We start from the raw sequence: 21062 nt of genomic DNA, 5'->3' as shown, positions 1-21062 counted from the left end.
ATTTCTGCACCATTGAAGGTCCCCAAGGACACAGTGGCCTCCATCCTTCTTAAATGGAAGAAGTTTGGAACCACCACGACTCTGGAACCCGATGGTCACTCTGACAGAGCTCTAGAGTTCCTCTGTGAAGATGGGAGAACCATCCAGAAGGACAACCATCTCTGCAGCACTCCACCAATTAGGCCTCTATGGTAGAATGGCCAGACGGAAGCCAATCATTAACAAAAGGCACATGACAGCCCGCTTGGAGTTTGCCAAAAGGCACCTAAAGGACTCTCAGACCAGATTCACTGGTCTGATGAAACCAAGATTGAATTCTTTGTGTCATGTCTGGAGGAAACCTGGCACCATCCCTACGGTGAAGTATAGTGGTGGCAGCATCATGCTTTTCAGCTGCAGGGACTGGGAGACTAATCAGGATCGAGGCAAAGATGAACGGGACAAAGTACAGAGAGATCCTTGATGAAAACCTGTACCAGAGCGCTCAGGACCTCAGACTGGGGGCGAAGATTCACCTTACAACAGCACAACGACCCGAAGCACACTGCCAAGACAACGCAGGAGTTGCTTCTGGACAAGTCTCTGAATGTCCTTGAGTGGCCCAGACAGAGCCCGGACTTGAACCTGATCCAACATCTCTGGAGAGATCTGAAAATAGATGTCCAACAACGCTCCCCATCCAACCTGACACAGCTTGAGAGGATCTGCAGAGAAGAATGGGAGAAACTCCCCAAATACAGGTATGCCAAGCTTGTAGAGTCATACCCAAGAAGACTCAAGTCTGTAATTGCTGCCAAAGGTGCTTCAACAAAGTACTTAGTAAAGGGTCTGAATATTTATGTAAATGTAATATTTCAGTTGTTACTTTTTAATAAATTAGCAAAAATGTTTAAACCTGTTTTGCTTTGTCATTATGGGGTAATCCATTATAAATTCAGGCTGTAAATAACAAAATGTGGAAAAAGTCAAGGGATCTGAATACTTTTTGAAGGCACTGGAAATTCCCACTGTAAAATGCAATGTGAATTTTGTTGTCCTACTAAATGAAACTGAGGACATGCACTCAGACCAGCCTTTGTGATTGAACTTACGTTAACTACATTACTTTAGCTGGCTGCTTTCAGCAAAACATATTCTATTCTGGGAGCCTAGTGTGTGTGTGTGTGTGTGTGTGTGAACTGTGAAATAGTTTTGGAACATTGGCTACCCTGAAAACAGGTACTGACATAAGGAGGAATATGAGTCTGTCAGAGGTTGCCACGCTGGATGGTGATGGTGATTGAGACTTTGGTGGTCCCCACAACAAAGAAGCAGGTGTCCCTTCCAGTGTGGAGCTGACCTTGGACCTGGTGCCACTAAGTAAGTCCCTCCCTCCTTGGCCTCCCGAGTGGCACAGTGGTCCAAGGCACTGCATCACAGTGCTAGCTGTGCCAATAGAGATCCTGGTTTGAGTCCAGGCTCTGTCGCGACTGGGAGAGCATGGGGCGGCGCACAATTGGCCAGGCGTCGTTGTGGGAGGGTTTGGCCGGCTGGGATGTCCTTGTCCCACTGCGCTCTAGCGACTTCTGTGGTGGACTTCTGTGGTGGGCCGGGAGCATGCACGCTGACACGGTTGCCAGGTGTACGATTTTTCTTCCAACACATTGGTGCTGCTGGCTTCTGGGTTAAGCAAGCATTGTGTCAAGCAGCAGTGCGGCATGGCTGGTTCTTGTTTCGGAGGACGCACGGCTCTTGACCTTCACCTCTCTCGAGTCCGTACGGGAGTTGCAGCAATGGGACAAGACTGTAACTACCAATTGGATACCATGAAATTGGGGAGAAAAAGGGGTACTTCAACAACAACAAAAAAATCCTTTCGACTGCCTATTCAATGGTAATGTCCCTTGCACTATAGGGACACTTGACCACAACTACTGCTTTGGCGACCACAAAGCCCTGACTTCTGACATCCATGCCAGTTGCCATTTGAATGCCTTGATGCCCTCCTCTTTGTTATTTGTGCCTCACTTTACAGAACACCCCATCCAACGACTGATCTGAGGACCCTTTTTAGCAGAGGTGGAGTAACGCGCTTGGCCTTTACCACTGCTCCATAATTGCTGGCCGTCAACCTCCTTTTCCTCATGGTGTGCCTGTTGGAGTTGGTGCAAGGGTAGCGGTTGTTATGGCTCCTGTTCAAGGAGACATGCCATTCCACTGAACCTGCCACAGAGACTGTTCCTTAGCCACTGAAGATCCTGCTCTTTGGGCTCTCGGGACAGAAGGTTGTAGTCTTCGGCCAGGTACAGGTCCTCCACTGATTGCACCTGGTTGGACACCGCTGGTTTCCTCCACTTGTATTCCACATCCATATGCCTGATATTGTGAACCGACAAAATAGGCTGCATGGCAAGACTTATGAGCTCCAAATAAATGTGCTATATAAATAAAGTTTGATTTGATCGATGACATTACAGCTGTAGAATATTTAATAAACACGTTTTCACATGAGGACATGAAGTTTTTCCATAAACCTTTAATTGATATAGGGCTCCTGGGTGGCGCAGCGGTCTAAAGCACTGCATCTCAGTGCAAGAGGCATCACTACAGTCCCTGGTTTGAATCCAGACTGAATCACATCCGGCCGTGATTGGGAGTCCTATAGAGCGGTGCACAGTCGTCCGGGTTTGGCCGGGGTAGGGGAGGGTTTGGCCGGGGTAGGGGAGGGTTTGGCCAGGGTAGGGGAGGGTTTGGCCTGGATAGGCTGTCATTGTAAATAACAATTTGTTCCTAACTGACTTGCCTAATTAAATAAAGGTTACATTACAACCACAACAAAAAATATATAGTGGGAAGGATCCTATAAATCAAGACTGGATAAATACATGTAGCACTCCAAATGAATAAATACTGTGCCTTTGAAGATTTGTCATGAAACTACAGTACAGGCTGGATGTCTAAACAAAGTCAATTCTGAATGTCAATATATTTTTTAATTCATTCTCATCAATGACAACATTCTAGAACTGAGTTATCACTCATCAAAGTCTGGTATCTGGGATAATCTGGTTAATGATTATATAATTGATTGTCTTTTTCCTTGAATGTTAACAGCTGTATAGAACACATTGTATTACTGAGATGCTTAAACTTAACTTAATAGCTACATTTACCGACACAGGATAAACTTTATCCCTCATGCTGGCCCTGACCAAACCGGTAGGATGCCCATCAATAGCTGTACTTACAGCGGTCTTACAGTGGTCTTCTCCACATGGCCATACTTACAGTGGTCTTCTCCACATGGCCAGACTTACAGTGGTCTTCTCCACATGGCCGGACTTACAGTGGTCTTGTCCCATTTTAATGCTCTTATGCTCATCCTTGAAAAATGCCATAAGGTCTGAAATAGACACCAAAGTTGACGTACTGTACAAACAATTATCTAGACTAAGATCTACTTCTCTGCTAACTAGCTAGCTAAAGTGTAGTCAGTGGTTAGCTAAGACATAAGAGGATCATTGCTTGATATATTGATTGATGGAACACAGAAGGTCTCTCTGATCGCACTGGTGAACAGTAGATGACAGAGATGATGTGTAGGAGCTTCCTGTAGGAATTAGTCATCTTGCTGAGGTCTTCTCTGTTGCTAATTAGCATTTTGAATTTTTGAGAGTAAATTGAGAAGAATTTATTGATAAAAATCGCCTTGTCTGTGAGAGAATTAAACGGTTCTCAAAACGTCACGCCAGGATAAGACTACACTAAACACAGACCTTTATATGAAGTAGTTCTAAAATCCCAGATGCAAAAATGACTGGTGAAAAAACAATTGGAACCATTACTGTGTTTTATAGGTATTATGGCACGTCCACTGTGCCGGGCTATACAATCAATACTGTGTCTGTCTGTATGACTACTGCCTAGTTCAAATGACTATAGAGATATAAGAGTCACATTCTTTCACAGATTATTTCACCTTGTCCCAATAAGCTACTCCTACTGCATGCATATGTCCCATCTAAGCCTTTACATGGGGCTTCAACTAAGAGACAGGTGGTAGTGATACTGTACATGTGCAGGTGTTTTAGTTTCCCATTGTCTGATATTGAAAAACTCCTAAACCTGAACATATTCTAGTTTAATATGCCTCTTACTATTAGGGAAGGACAAGAAACCCAAAGGACTGTGTTGGGAAGAGGTGCATACTGAGCAGGGAGGGAATGTTTTTCGCTTGATGTGCAGATTACAAAATTCAATGTCTGCTATGGAAACCCAATATGAACCTGTGAAGGTCATGGCAATCTTATAATAAAAAATACCAAGACTCATCCAGCAAGAGTAATTGGATAGAGTCACTATCACTCTGATTACAGCAGTTATGTGGGTAATGGCATGCCGTAGTGCGTATGAGTACCCCACCCTTTGAAAAAGAGAAATCACCTTTCCTAAAGAGCACATGAAGAGAACTGAAATGTCATGGATTTACAATCTTCAGAAGGACAAGAGTACAGGGTCACTCCAGTCCAGACCCCACTACCGACTGTCTACTAACCATGCACTGTTTTGGAAATGGGGTGGCTGTGAGAACATGAGAATGTTACAATTATAAAACAAGAGTGACAGGGAGGCTTGGTCTCCAATTCTCTTGGACGCACGCCTGAAACTTGTTTGCGGCAGGCACACCACCCAGACATCCAGCCAGCCCAGGCATGAGGAGGTCAGAGGGATCACATACCAGACACAAGCAGTCACGTAAAAGAAAATAAAGCTCAGGCCCAGAACAGTCAGAGGCAAATGCAAGAGTCTGGAAATATATAATTTTATACTAATTCAATTTCTCTGAAAAAAATGGACTTTGTTTAATTTAACAAGTACAAATAAACCGTGGTGGATTTGGCCTCAAAAGAAGAAAACATATGCAGAAAATAACCTCATACCTACTGCAAAATATGATGGTGGATATTTGATGTTATGGGGCTATTTTGCTTCCACAAGTACTGGGGCCCTATTTAAGGTCAACAGCATCATGAACTCTATAAGAGGACATTTTGGCAAAAACCTGGTTGCGTCAGACAGGAGGCTGAAACTTGGTGGATCTTCCAGCAAGACAATGTTCAATCTACAGACTTGAACCCCTTTGAAAACATGTGGTTTAAATAGAAGAGGGCCGTCCAAAAGCGCTGCAGACCAAAGGATATCTAGTATACAGGAAAGATACATACAGGAAAGATTCTGTATGGAACAATGGTCTAAGATCACTCCCAATGTGTTCTCCAATCTCATTAAACATTACAGGAACATACTAAGTGTCATTATTCTTACAAGGGGAGGGTGCACAAAGTATTAAAAATAGGGGTGCCAATAATATCAACACATATCTGAGTTTTTTCTCTGAGCAATTGTATTAGTATAAAATCATATATTTTTCAAAAAATGTTGAGTATACAGTATGGCTCAGTATTTTCATTATTTATGTATTGCTAAGTATTTGCATTATTAAATTAATATCGCCCCGTAGCACTCACTTCTGTCATCATGAAGTGCTTTGAGAGGCTAGGAGGCCCTCCACCTTACGTGACACTCTCGACCCACTTCAATTTGCATACCGCCCTTATAGATCCACAGATGATGCAATTGCGATCACACTGCCCTATCCCATCTGGACAAGAGGAATACCTATGTAAAATTGCTGTTCATTGACTACAGCACAGCCTTCAACACCATAGTGCCCTCCAAGCTCATCACTAAGCTCTGGGCCCTGGGTCTGAACCTGCCCTGTGCAACTGGGTCCTAGACTTCCTGACGGGCCGCCCCCAGGTGGTGAAGGTAGAAAACAACACCTCCACGACGCTGATCCTCAACACATGGGCTCCACAAGGTTGCATGTCCCTGTTCATCCATGACTGCGTGGCCACTCAAGTCTCCCACTCAATAATCAAGTTTGCAGACGACACAACAGTAGTATGCCTGATTACCAACAATGACAAGACAGCCGACAGGGATGTGAGGGCCCTGACAGGGTGGTGCCAGGAAAATAACCTCTGCCTCAACGTCAACAAAACAAAGGAGCTGATTGTGGACTTCAGGAGACAGCAGAGGGAGCACGCCCCTATCCACTTCGACGGAGAAGGTGAAAAAGCTTAAAGTTCCTCAGTGTACACATCACTGACAATCTGAAGTCATCCACCCACACAGACAGTGTGGTGAAGAAGGTGCAACAGTACCTCTTCAACCTCAGGAGGCAAAGACACTTACAAACTTTTACAGATGCACCATTGAGAGCATCCCGTCGGGCTGTATCATCGCCTGGTACGGCAACTGCACCACCTGCAACCGCAGGGCTCTGCAGAGGGTGGGGTGGTCTGCCCAATGCATCACCAGGGGAACACTGCTTGCCCTTCAGGACACCTGCAGCACCCGATGTCACAGGAAGGCCAAAAAGGTCATCAACGATATTAACCACCCGAGCCACTGCCTGAAGGCGAGAGACTGAAGGCGAGGTCAGTACAGGTGCAACAAAGCTAGGACCGAGAGACTGAAAAACAGCTTATATCTCAAGGCCATCAGACTGTTAAATAGCCATCAATAGCCGGCCTCCACCCAGTACCCTGCCCTGAACTGAGTTACTGCCACTAGCAGGATTACTCAACCCTTAGAGGCTGCTGCCCTATGTACATAGACATGGAATCACTGGTCACTTTAATAATGGAACACCGGTCACTTTAATGTTTATATACTGTTTTACTCATTTCATATGTATATACTGTATTCTACTGTATTCTAGTCAATGCCACTCTGACATTGCTTCTCCTAATATTTATATATTTCTGAATTCCATTATTTTACTTTGAAATTTGTGTGTATTGTTGTGAATTGTTAGATATTACTGCACTGCACGGAGCTAGGAACACAAGAATTTTGCTACACCCGCAATAACATCTGCTAAATATTTGTATGTGACCAATAACATTTGATTTTATATTATACATTATTTTTCGCTCATCTTTTGGAAGTGACTGTAAATGTCATGTGATGAGAGATTGGTGGCGTTGGTATTTGATCAAATGCACCCATTGCATTCTTATCCATTGGTGGCACCATAGACTGTAGTCACTCATGCTGGGACAAGGAGTAGGCCTACCAAAGCTGTTAACAGACACTGCATGTTCAGATTCAGCAAAAGTGTAGATTCAGTGCCTTCAGAAAGTATTCACACCCCTTGACTTTTTCCACATTTTGTTGTTTTACAGCCTGAAGTTAAAATGGATTAAATGGAGATTTTGTGTCACATGCCTACACACAATACCCCATAATGTCAAAGTGGAATTATATTTTTAGAAATGGTTACAAATGTATAAAAATGAAAAGCTGAAATGTATTGAGTCAATAACTATTCAACCCCTTTGTTATGGCAAGCCTAAAAAGGTTCCGGAGTAAAAATGTGCTTAACAAGTCACATAAGTTGCATGGACTCACTCTGTGTGTAACAATAGTGTTTAACATGATTTTTTAATGACTACCTCATATCTGTACTCCACACATACAATTATCTGTAAGGTCCCTCAGTTGAGCAGTGAATTTCAAACACAGATTCAACCACAAAGACCAGGGAGGTTTTTCAATGCCTTGCAAAGAAGGGTACGTATTGGTAGATAACAAAAAAAAGTGCAGACTTTGAATATCCCTTTGAGCATGGTGAAGTTATTAATTACACTTTGACTGGTGTATCAATACACCCAGTCACTACAAAGATACAGGCGTTCTTCCTAACTCAGTTGCCGCAGAGGAGGAAAACCACTCTGGGATTTCACCATGAGGCCAATGGTGACTGTTAAACAGTTATAGAGTTTAATGGCTGTGATAGGAGAGAACAAAGGATGGATCAACAAAGAAAGAAGCCTGTACAGAATAAAACTATTCCAAAACATGCATCCTGTTTGCAATAAGGCACTAAAGTAAAACTGCAAAAAATGTGGAAAATAACTGTACTTTATGTCCTGAATACAAAGTGTTGTGTTTGGGGAAAATCCAGCCCAGCACATGAACGACTACCACTCTGTCACACTCTGTGTGATTGTGTGGGAGGAGACAGGTGTGCTGGAGTCAGAACAAACCTGTTGCAACCTGTTCCATAATCAAGACCTCTACAAATACTCAGTCCTGCCACTTCCACACTGCCAGATCGTAATCTCTGCCCAGTCAGTCTATGTTTCTAGTCGTTTGTTCCTGTTGTGCCTGGTTTCCCTTGCCTGACGCTGTTTTCCTCTCTGCTACAGTTCTGCACGCTCTGACTCTGGTCCCTGTCTCCAGTTGGACTTCTTGTCAGTCCTGCTACTCTGTCCTGAATTCCACACTTATGCTCCCTTGGATTCCCCTCCGGACCTGTCCCACACCTCTCGCTCGAGCCTCAGCCTCCTCACATGGTTTCCTACAACCCGCCCAAGCTTCCCCTGGCCTGCACTCAATCTTCCCCCCGTTTCATTAAATACCTTGGTTACCTCATCCCAGTCTCCTCATCTGAGTCTGCTCTTGGGTTCACCTGTTCCGCTCCTCGTGACACACTCTTCATACTTTCAAGCATGGTGGTGGCTGCATCATGTTAAGGGTATGCCTGTCATCGGCAAAGACTATGGTGTTTTTCAGGATAAAAAGAAACGGAATAGAGCTAAGTATAGGCAAAATCCTAGAGGAAAACCTGGTTCAGTCCGCTTTCTAACAGACACTGGGAGACGAATGCACCTTTCTGGGACAATAACCTAAAACACAATGCCAAATATACTCTGGAGTTGCTTACCAAGACAATATTGAATGTTCCTGAGTGGCCTAGTTACAGTTTTGACTTAAATTGGCTTGAAAATCTACAGCAAGAAATGAAAATGACTGTCTCGCAATGATCAACAACCAACTTGACAGAGGTTGAATTATTTTTAAGGAATAATGGGCAAATATTGTACAATCCAGGTATGCAAAGCTCTTAGTCTTACCCAGAAAAACTCACAGCTGTAATCACTGCCAAATGTGATTCTAACATGTATTGGCTCAGGGGTGTAAATACTTATATAAATGAGATATTTCTATATTTCGTTTTCAATACTTTTGCAAACATTTCTAAAAACATGTTTTCACTTTGTCATTATGGCATATTGTGTGTAGATGGTGAGATTTTTTATTTAATACATTTTGAATTCAGGTTGTAACACAACAAAATGTGGAGTAAGTCAATGGGTATGAAAACTTCTGAAGGCACTGTATGGGCTGGCAGACAGATCAGAGCACTGGTGGGTGATCAGTTAGAGCACCTGCTCAATGGTTATTCTAAACTAGGGGTGGCCAACAGTCCTCCCTGAGACCTTAAGTTAAGGTGAGACAAGATATGAGTCAAAAACAGCAGGTTCATGAGGATTGCCCCCCCCCCCCTTCTGGAATGGTTGAGAATCACAGATCTGCTCTTGCACATAAACAGCACAACAACCAAAATCCTTGAGCTCTGAATAAAAACCCACTTTGCTGAAAATTCCTACCCCTATTGAAATACAGAGATATCTTTGTGTAGGCCAAGGGAATCCCAAGTCATGTGCCTAAACGAATTATCATCTCAAGTAGTTGTTAGGCTAGAAGGAACCTACCCACATATTGTAGGATTTAGGCCTACATTACATTTACATTACATTTAAGTCATTTAGCAGACGCTCTTATCCAGAGCGACTTACAAATTGGAACATATAACAATATAATTTTAGCAGCTCAATCAATGCAACGAAAATGGTATTTCATTACGAGAATCACACATATTCAATGGCTCCAACTAAAAGGGGATTAAAAAGAAATTAAACTAGTTGAAATAAGTGCCAGTCATGTCTTGTTCAGAGTATAGGCCTACGCCATGTTTTAGGGGGATTCAAATTATCTCAGCCCAGATGGCGACAGGGAAGGAGGCAGGCTGTCATCTGAACACCTCCTATATTAGATGCCAATTTTAAAATAGCCAGTCATCTCATGAATTCAATAATGCCACTTGGATGAGACTCAGTATGTGTCGGCAGGGCAAATCCAAATTCTATGAATAAGGCGCCACTTGTTGCCTTGGAGCTCTGTAAACGTAATTTGTACCGCTCATGCTTGCTTACCTGTGGCTTGAGAAACATTTTTAAAAAAAACACCAATTGGAACAAGGACCTTTTGGAGATATGAAATAAAAGTGCCCATGAGAGATAACACAGTATCACCAAGGTCCTAATCGAAGCAGACTGGGCAGGTCTTTCCCAAATCTAATCGATATATAATCCGTTCGGTTGTTGAAATTAGTTATATGAGTAGTCAGTGGAAAGAGGAAACATTACTCATAGGCCTAGATGTATATGGAGACGATGGGTTTCAAATTGTTATTCTGTTTTTTGTTTGCTTGCGTACATACAAAGTCAAGAAAATAGAATACTCAGCTTCAAATTCATTAACACTGCCATCAGGTGGACATGACGAGTGATGCAAAGGCAGCCCAAGAATGTCGAGAAGCGTGCGCGAACACACATACACACACGCACGCCTACTTTAAAAACCTCATGTCAGAAACATAGCTTGGCAAAGAACCTTCAGGGAGCAGTGTGTCGTTACACTAAAAAGAATGTACTTCTTTGCGGTCTCGTTTTTATTCAATAAATGCTGAACCTTCCATGAACCTTCATCTGACCCTCGTGTTATGCTTTATTTAGGTGTTCTTGAAATATCATAGTTCGGGGAGTAGCCTATTTCACTAGGAATTTGAGAATCATTTCACCCAAGAATCAATTTTCTGAGAATCATGAAACATTTGCCATTCTTCGCTTCTAGCCTACAGAAGACGATTGAATAACTGCATAGAGTTGGATAAGTCCGATTTAATTGAAGAAAAAAAGAAAGCAGCCAACTTATTGCAGGAAAAAACGATTTCAACAACATGGATGTCGCCGGGAAAATACTGAATAAAACAGTGTCCGAAGAAGAGCACTCTGGATTTGACACTGTGCGTGTATGCTGCAACGTTTCAGCAGCAGTTATCACCGACAATGGATTAGGTGCGTCTCATCCAGAGGAACATGACCTCTTCACAATGCGTGTGGTGCAGATCGCGGTCCTGTGCGTATTGTCACTCACTGTGATTTTTGGCATATTTTTCCTTGGTTGCAATCTTCTAATTAAAACAGAAAGTATGATTAGTATTTTTGTAGAAGACCGGAGACCGTCTACGGACAATGATATGATCATGGTTGCCTCATAGGATTGTAGGCCGATTTGTTTAATTAAACATCTTTATTTTATTTTCAAATCATAAAGTTTCCAGTATGTTCCATGAATATTATTATTCACTGTTCTTATTATTCACTGTTCACTGAATACTTTAAAAGTTCAATTGTCAATATCGGGCTTGTTTTCTTTTTTACAACCTATGCCTACCCTATAGAATGTTTTCCATCCTTGTAGGAATACCAATAAACATCTATGCGTGGGATATCAGTAAACTTCTTTGGCTTCTTTTGTGCGAGTTTAAAAACAAATTACATTATGCAGTTGAATGCAAATAGCTCATGTCAAAGGTAAGGCAATAAACGTGCTGCTGAAGGCCACCACTAATCAGGAGGTTGACCAAAGCGGGTGGCAAACACATGTAATGGAAGCTATTGTAAAAATCATAACCCAAATAAGGGATTCGAATGTCATACTATATCAAATCCACCTGCCTCCTCCGCATCCTATAGCTCTCAAATCTCACTACAGACTTTTTAGCACTATAGCTTTCAGCAGTCATGTATTACAAGCATCATGTTTTACTAGAGAGTATTTTGGTTTAGGAGATCACGATCAACCACAACCTGGTTAATCCATCTTGTTTTGGAGCTATGCAATATATGGTTGTACTCGAGGCTTTTATGCATCGCCTACAGTTTTTCCACTCACAAACCAATAGAGTAAAATTCAAAGGGAGTGAGAGGTGTACTAAGCCACAGCAATGCACCCATGCAACCTCTGATTATGGAAGGAATCTATATATTAATCTTCAGTAGATAACCAACAGTCATTTACAGTCTATTGATGATTTTTAACGAAGATAGCACAATGCGATAATTATTTCCTGCCTAATGCACTGCTACATGCCAAGGGTATGTCAGACCATTCATCTTTGGTTTTTTGATCATGCGTATTTAGTTGCTCTGACCGATCGCTATTAGGATCGTGTCTTTAGGATCAGACTGCCAGAGGAACTCGTCCCCCATATTTCAAGTGGAACAGTAGAAGTCCTAGAGCTTCAACCTTGAGCTCATCAGCATCATCATCATCATCAGTGAAAACAGCTGCAATACCTTCCCATCTCGACAAGGGCAGAACGGCCCGGCACTCCAGTCATGCGTTATGAATAGGAAGCGACAAGGGAGTCCCCCCCCCCCCCACCCCCCATCTGTTTCAATTTTGATCCTTGTTCAGTCAACTAAAAGGTGATTGACAGCAAGAAAAAATATCCACTTGGACACTTATGACAGAAACATAAAGACCATACTAAGATGTGTGTACACACAGTGCATAACTCCTAGTCACTTTCTTTGAGAGTTGATACCTGTGGTTTAGCTGTACACACAGCTACAGCTTTGCTGTAAAACGCAAATATGACAACATTACCAGCATTGCATCTTTTTAATCATATTTTCAGGAAGCAGCCACAACAAGCGCAAGACTTAACCATGTTAACGGAATTTTGCTACCCATGACGACCATGTTTAATAGAGAAAAATAAAATGTAGATGCATTTTCCACCAAAGGCAAACAACTTCAAGAATATAGGCTGGCACAGGGGGGCAGACAAAAGCTGTCATCGCAGTCCCTCTTACCAGAGAACCCACTTGCTCAGAGCTGGTGTGCTCAACTGCCACAGTGGATTAAATGAGCCAGCTGAGATGCGTCTGGTTAGGGCAGGCCTGTGGCTCTGATACAAATTTAATGAACATTGACAGTGATGACGATTGCAGTAGCTAGTCTTTATGAACAGTACATCCAGTCCAACTTAAATCCAATTTGCTCAAATGCCCCTTCCATTTCACTCCTTCAGTTCTCTGTAACACAACATGCAAATTAGTAGACATGTAAACATTCATGGGGACAGAACATTACTCCACCTCACATTATGAAACATTCTTACAGGCCAAAATCCAATTATATAAAATTAAATCACTGAAAGATCAAAGCAAGAACCATTGAGGCTAAATCAACTTTACACAGTCAGCGTAATGAGCATCTTGAAGAGATTTAATTATGTGCAATACATTGGAATATCTTAATCTCTCTGCAGGAGGGCGTCAGGAACATACATTAACAGCCTACATGCAGAGTTTGTATAGGGAAACACTTCCGCAAAAATTATATTACAAAAGGGGAACACACAAACACTAATCACCATGTCAAAGGTTAGGTTACAAACTTGCATTTATAGTCAAACAAAATAGTGAATGTGATTTATTTTCTCAAATGTGCATAGTCAATAAGTCAAAGTGAAGTAACATTTTATTGAACCTTTATTTAACTAGGCAAGTCAGTTAAGAACAAATTCTTATTTACAATGACGGCCGACCCTGGCGAAACCTGGACGATGCTGGGCCAATTGACGCCCTATGGGACTCCCAATCATAGCCGGATGTGATACAGCCTGGATTCAAACCAGGGACTGTAGTGACACCTCTTGCACTGAGGTGCAGTGCCTTAGACTGCTTTGCCACTCTGGAAAATAATATAGCATGCATCTATATAAAACATAAGAACTGCCAGAGTGTCTCTTAACTTCAATTTATGTAATTCATTCTGCCTTTATTGTCAGTCCTGGGAGAGAGGAGGGGAGGGGGGTGGGGGATGCAACTCGATATTAGGAAGGTATTCCCAATGTTCCCTGCAGGTTAAGAAGCCAGATATGGACGTCCTGGGCTGGCGTGGTTACATGTGGTCTGTGGTTGTGATGCAGGTTGGACCTACTGCCAAATGAGTGGCCTTTTATTGTCCCCAGCACAAGGTGCACCTGTGTAATGATTATGCTGTTTAATCAGCTTCTTGATATGCCACACCTGTCAAGTGGATGGATTATCTTGGCAAAGGAGTATTGCTGACGAACAGGGATGTAAAGACATTTGTGCACAACATTTGAGAGACATTTTTGTGGGTATGGAACATTTCTGAGATCTTTTATTTCAGCTCATAAAACATGGAACCAACACTTTACATGTCGCATTCATATTTTTGTTCAGTAGAGTGTTAGTCATCATTCTAGAATTTAGCAACATAACAAAATGTTGCTAGACTGCGGCACGGTAAACATTGGGTACATTACGGTAATCATACAGCCAATCACGCAGAGAGAAGCTGTCACTCTGCCCTTCTAAAAATGGCGCTGTTCTGTGCGACGGTGTGCCGCCGTTTCTCTGTGGATTTGTACGGAAGCAAAACTAATGGGGTTACAGTTATACACTCTTCTTTCACGGCCACCTCTGGAACAAGGTATGAAAACCAATGCAAAACGTTATATACTTGTATCGTGATGTTGTCGAGCCGCTGTTATGTGGCACTTCTCTGGAGTTAACTCATTGACTGTTCGATCTGGGCGGGCAACACCCAACCACTGTTCACTGTCAGATAAAGGCTAGTTATACAACATTTTTGGCATGACAACAACTACGAGAGTTGTTGGACATAAATGGGCACAAATGGATCAGAACCAGCTTGTAATATCAAAGTTCTGTTTAAAAAAAAATCTTATTTTTCATACAAACAGTACTACTTTTTAACGACAAGTCTAACTCTTTAACTGCTTGAACGTATGAGCCGCTCTTGTTTCATTACAATCGTTTTGTGTCCTTTACAGACTGCCCCTGTACAGACACTACTCATCCCCCAAATCCAGGCTAGGGATTGGCCTGCAAATTGTGTCAAGGCTGCAAGGGGCCAATGCCAAATATGAACTCTTCCTCCAAAGATATTTTCCCCGCTTTTATGTTCTCTATCACACTTTTACGAAAGGTAAGACACTACTTGCCATAGAACTAGGTTAAACTTTATAAGTGATATTGATTGGTCATCAAGCCTCCTTAGTTTATCCTTTGTTCGGCATCATGCATGTCTTTATTTGCCTCTATTTACAGATCTACATTACCTTAGCAAAATTATCTAGATCCATTAAACCAATAAGATCTCACGTTTGAAGGCAAAAGAACACACACGTGGCCTAGCTCAATATGTTACAATTCCATGCATCACATAGGCAGGCTTCTGTGCTGCCAGTACACTGAAAATTAGCCATTTTGTATTTTTTTTTTTCAGGTATTCAACTCCTTTTCCAAGATGCCAAAGAGGTGACGGTGATCAGAACAAGGATGCTCACCAACAGTGTCGAAGTCCAGGACTTGCCCTATCGTGATATGGAGAAACTCAGGCAGGTCGGTCGAGGCTAGGGCATACACTTGAATAACAAGGAAAGTTCTTGATCTTGTGGTTAGCAGTCTTTAATCTGCATTAAAGGCTTTGAACTGTAACACTTTGATCTGCAATACATAGGACTACTTTTACTATGTCTGCATGTCCAAGTCTGAAAAGTTCTCCTTAGCATGGGTTATAGTAAATGGTAACACTTCCTTTCTTTGTCTTTCAGTTTCGCAAAGACATGATCAGAGCCATTCCACTGCTGTTAATTTCTATTCCTCCATTTGCCAACTACCTGGTTTTTGTCCTAATGTGAGTTAATTTCAGTCATCTCAACATCCCCTTTTGATTCATATTTAGTTAGAAAATAGCCTAATTCTCAAGTCAATGGGAGTTAAAAGGCTGATTAATCATTGTAAACATACACAATGCCCCCAACGATAATACATTGTGCCCCCCCTACAATGTATTAACCCCCCTTGTGTCCTGTCTTCCCTTCATCTCCCTGCCTTACATATTCCTCCATCTGCTCCTCCCTCTGCTTCCCTCCTCTCTTTTTCACTACCAGGTACCTTTTCCCCGCCAGCTCCTGATCCGCCACTTCTGGACCCCCCAGCAGCAGACTGAGTTCCAGGGAGTGAACCATTCCCACAGGGCCCAGCACCACTGGGCTGTGCTGAAGGGGCTTGAGAGTGCAGGTTCACATGTCAAAGATGGCCGCCTAAAGATCAGCCTACTAGACCTCTGCAACAAGGCGGGTGATACAGAAACACTTAACCCCTCCCTTGCGTATGTCAGATGTTCAAATGTGTCTTTTGTCCAACATGTTGTTGGGCAAACATGGATGTTTTCCCATAACTGTAATGCAGCTAATAAATGCTTCTAGACACTGATGTCAAATAAAAATGTATTTGTCACATGCGCCGAATACCTTACAGTGAAACGCGTACTTACAAGCCCTAACCAACAATGCATTTTTTTATACCTAAAGAATATATGTATATATGTATATATGTATATGTATATATATGTAACATGATTAAAGAGCAGCAGTAAAATAAGTCTGACCAGTCCATGTGTTTTTTAGGTGCAAAGTGGGGTACACCCTAACATATCTGACATCCAGGCGATTCGAGGCTTGTTTTCTGGAGCTCCCCTGAGTATCAAGAGAATAAACGCAAATCAGATGGTCAGTTTTTTTTCTTGTAGTCTTTATTCAGAAATTCCCTAAAACATGAGTCCATGGGTTTACTGAATGTACAGTACCAGTCAAACGTTTGGACACACCTACTCATTCAAGGATTTCTTTATTTTTACTGTTTTATACATTGTAGAATAATAGTGCAGACATCAACTATGAAATAACACAAATGGAATTATGTAGTAACCAAAAGTGTTAAACAAATCAAAATATATTTTAGATTCTTCAAAGTATCTACCCTTTTCCTTGACAGCTTTGCACACTCTTGGCATTCTCAACAAGTTTCACCTGGAGTTCTTGAACGAGTTCCCACATATGCTGAGCAGTTGTTGGCTGCTTTTCCTTCTCTGCGGTCCAATTCTTCCCAAACCATCTCAATTGGGTTGAGGTCAGGTGATGTGTGTAGGCCAGGTAATCTGATTCATCACTCTCCTTCTTGGTCAAATAGCCCTTACGCAGCCCAGAGGTGTGTTGTCTTTGTCCTGTTGAAAAACATATGATAGTTCCCACTAAGCCCAAACCAGATGGGATGGTGTATCGCTGCAGAATGCTGTGGTAGCCATGCTGGTTAAGTGTGTCTTGAATTCTAAATAAACCAGAGTGTCACCAGCAAAGCACCATTACACCTCCTCCTCCATGATTCACCGTGGGAACCACACAAAGACATGGCAGTTGGAACCAGAAATCTCAAATTTGGACTCATATTTCCACTGGTCTGATGTTCATTGCTCATGTTTCTTGGCCCAAGCAAGTCTTCTTATTGGTGTCCTTTGGCGCAATTTGATCATGAAGGCCTGATTCACACAGTCTCAATAGTTGATGTTGCGACGTGTCTGTTACTTGAGCTCAGTGAAGCATTTATTTGGGCTGCAATTTCTGAGGTTGGTAACTCTAATGAACTTATCCTCTGCCGCAGAGAACTCTGGGTCTTCCCTATGGCTCTCCTCATTAGAGCCAGTTTCATCATGGCGCTTACTGGTTTTTGTGATTTTTAAAATGTTCTGTATTGACTGACCTTTGTCTTAAAGTAATGGACTGTCGTTTCTCTTTGCTTATTTGAGCTGTTCTTGCCATAATATGGATTTGGTATTTTTCCAACTAGGGATATGTTCTGTATACCAGCCCTACCTTGTCAAAACAACCGTCTCAAACGCATAAAGAAACATTCCACAAATTCACTTAACAAGGCACACCTGTTAATTGAAATGCATTCCAGGTGACTACCTTATGAAGCTGGTTGAAAGAATGCCAAGTGTGCAAAGCTGTCGTCAAGGCAAAGGGTGGCTGCTATGAAGAATATAAAATATATTTTGATTTAACTTTTTTTTGCTTACATGATTCCATGTGTTATTTCATAGTTTTGACATCTTCACTATTCTACAATGTAGAAAATAGTAAAAATAAAGAAACCCTTGATTGAGTAGGTGTCCAAACTGGTACTGTATATCAGACTGTATTTGTACCAGCTGAAAAATATTACATCAATGTAAGTCCCTCTCTCTCCAGAGGCAACTCTGTCCCCTGTTCTTCCTGACTCCCCGCCTCCCAACTCCCATGATTGGCACTCGACTGAACAGCCACGCCATAGAGCTGCTTCAGCTGGACCGTGCTCTCAGCAGACATGGCCTGCACCAGTTGGATGACTCGGAGCTGAGACAGGTCAGTGCACATCACTGGGTATAGCAAGTCACCACCCCCTTTCAAAATGTTCACCTTGTTCCCTTACAGCCTGAAATGAAAAAGTGACTTTTTCCAGCTTTATTTACCCACAATATCCAAGTATTTTTTTTCTCAAACTCTGAAAATTCATTAACAGTAAAATACCCTACTTGGATAAGTCCCCCCCCCCCCTTAGAATTGCAATTGCAAACTTTGAATTATAACCAACCACCTTCCAGATCACAAATAAAGCTGATTGGCTTCCATCTGTGATCAATTGTAGTGACTGATTAGTTCAGAATAAAAGCAGTTGTTCATAGAGGACTCCACTGCTTAGTAGTGCATTTCAAAGCAAAGAATCCACAATGGGTGGAAATGCACAAGTAAGAGGATGGATGTAAAAGGATTTCAAAGGCTTTGTCTATCCCTCGCTGCACAGTTTCGACCATTAAGAAGTGGAAGGCGTATAGCACCACCCAGACCCAGCATAATCAGGCCGTCCCTCCAAACTGGATGACCTGGCAAAGGACACTGATCAGAGGCTACCAAGAAACCAATGGTGACTTGTGTGTGCATGTGACCACTATCACAAGCGCTCCACAAATCTGGCCTCTATGGGGGGATGGCAAGAAAAATACCGCTCCTCAAAAAAATCCACATCAAGTCTCTTTTGAGCTTTGCCAAAAAGCACATTGTAGATTGAGGCCAAGTAGAAAAAGGTGCTTTGGCCAGATGAGACCAAAATTGAACTTTATGCCCTGAATGCAAAACAAAATGTCTGGCGAAAACCCAAAGACCACCATGCCTACAGTGAAGCACGGCAGTGGCAGCATCCTGTTGTGGGGGTGTATCTCATCAGCAGGGACCGAAGCACTTGTCAGGATAGAAAGGGAAATGAACAGTGAAATATACCAAAAGATTTGAGAACAGAGTCCTCTGCCAGGAATTTGAAAATGGGAATATGTTGAAACCATGACAATAACCCAAAGCAACCATACAGTGGCGGAAGGACAAGAAGGTGAATGTCCTTGAGTGGCCTAGTCAGAGCGCCAACCTAATCCCAATCGAAGGAATGACTTGAGTGCAGTCACCATGCAATTTGACTGAGCTTGAACAATTCTGCAAGGAAGAATGGGCAAATAGTCTAGGTGTGCAAAGTTAGTAGAGATGTATTCAAAGCGACTCATGGCTGTAATTCAAGCAAAAGGTGGTTCCACCAAGTGTTCACTTATCCAAATAGGGTATTTGTTTAATTTTAATAAATTGAGTTTGTTTTTCCTCCCACTTGGATATTGTTAGTTACTGTGTGTAAATAACTGTAAAGTCTTTTTCAGTCTGTAAGGCAAACATTCTGACTTTCTATAACCACTGTCTATGTAATCGGAATCATGTCAGCAAAAACCCACATGTACAAATGGAACACAGACTAGTCATATTGATAACTTGACCCTGGTCTCATCAGGCCTGTTATGTCAGGGGGCTTGATTCTGGCAGTCTCAGCATCAACCAGTGTCGGGAATGGCTTTCACAGTGGCTCCAGTTCTCCTCTCACCTGAAAGGTATCTAATGTTTCCCTCTCCCGATAGCGTGGTCTGTTCAATTAAAATATTTGTGGGGGAGGGTGATATGTTTGTCCTCATGACTCTCTCTATGTCCCCCTGTCCCAGAGTCAGAGGTGTCTCTGCTTGTGCACAGTATGGTCTTGCTCTCTGCCAACTACCCAAAGCCCTCTCACCATTGACAGGAAGGAACAAGGAGTGATCTGCCACTTCCATTAATTCAGCCATCTCTCAACATGCTGGGCAGAGTAACTTTTCCATAGGGTGCCAACATCTGCAAACGGAAGAAATGCCAAGCTTTACAACTCACTTTTAAAAGGACAAAGTGATTACTTAATGCAGTGGATTTGTGGTGAAGGAAATGTGATTACATAGCAACTGTTGCAATATCTTGAACTGGTCAATGTTTTCAGGCTCAATCAAATCAGTTGTAACGTACACAGGATACACCAGGTGTAAATGGTACAGGGAAACGCTTACTCGCAATCTCTGCTCAAGTGCAGTACTCAGCCTTGAATGTTGTTTTGTTTACTTGTGAAGCTGATGATTTCACATAATGTGGATCATAGCTTAGGGGGGGGGGTCAATCTTATGTCAATTTTCAGCTAACCATATTAACAGGTTACATTTGGAAAAATAATTGTCTGCAGACATTCCAACCCACACCTACATAGCCTTTTGAGAGCATATGGTGTCATTTTACTGGTCATACTGTACCACCATAACCCCTGTATAAGTATGCTTTTTTTGGGGGGGGAGAGCAACTTTGAATCGAGTAGATGGAATGTTGTTACATGCAGTAAGGTGATACTGAATGTCCAGACACTGGGGAATGCCATTCAGCAGGTGATTTAGTCATGCGGGCCTGGGGATTGAACCCACTATGCTCTACCAGTGCTGTTTTTTAAAACCTGGAAATGCCCTCATGTGCCTTGCTGCCTTAAAATGGGTTCGATAGTCCGTGGTTTTTAAGTGGCCATAAGATTCTCATACTAAATATGCCAACTAAATGTTCTTACTCTACTTGTTCAACCCCTTTCGATTGTTCTGGTGTATATTAAGGTGATTGGTGTCAAATAAAATGTACTCTGAAATACTTGTCAATGTAGAGAAATGCCATTTACAGTAAGAAGAAACAAGTTAGATCTGCACATTGTCACCAATTATTTACATCAGTCTTGTCCATAGATTCAGTCAACTGTTCTGCTTAGTGAGACGCCACAGCAGATGTTCCA

General features: G+C 42.3%; 2 protein-coding genes across 2 annotated transcripts; both read left to right on the top strand.

Annotated features, from left to right (window-relative positions):
• Positions 1 to 10828: 10828 nt before the first annotated feature.
• rprm3 (reprimo, TP53 dependent G2 arrest mediator homolog 3) lies at positions 10829 to 11236 on the top strand. Its single transcript, XM_064956072.1, has one exon. The coding sequence runs from the start codon at positions 10916 to 10918 to the stop codon at positions 11234 to 11236; it is 321 nt and encodes a 106-aa protein (XP_064812144.1). The 5' UTR covers positions 10829 to 10915.
• Positions 11237 to 14362: 3126 nt separating this feature from the next.
• LOC135528323 (LETM1 domain-containing protein 1-like) lies at positions 14363 to 20923 on the top strand. Its single transcript, XM_064957317.1, is given in 9 exon segments — positions 14363 to 14490; positions 14855 to 15009; positions 15310 to 15425; positions 15638 to 15724; positions 15977 to 16162; positions 16496 to 16597; positions 18116 to 18268; positions 19731 to 19827; positions 19936 to 20923. Coding segments are annotated over 9 exon segments (1083 nt in total). The 5' UTR covers positions 14363 to 14377; the 3' UTR covers positions 20010 to 20923.
• Positions 20924 to 21062: the final 139 nt, after the last annotated feature.

Source organism: Oncorhynchus masou, chromosome 33 (assembly GCF_036934945.1).
Source record: "Oncorhynchus masou masou isolate Uvic2021 chromosome 33, UVic_Omas_1.1, whole genome shotgun sequence".
NCBI classification, from domain to species: domain Eukaryota; kingdom Metazoa; phylum Chordata; class Actinopteri; order Salmoniformes; family Salmonidae; genus Oncorhynchus; species Oncorhynchus masou.
Note: the sequence above shows the minus strand (reverse complement) of the source record. Positions and strands in the feature narration are given on the sequence as shown.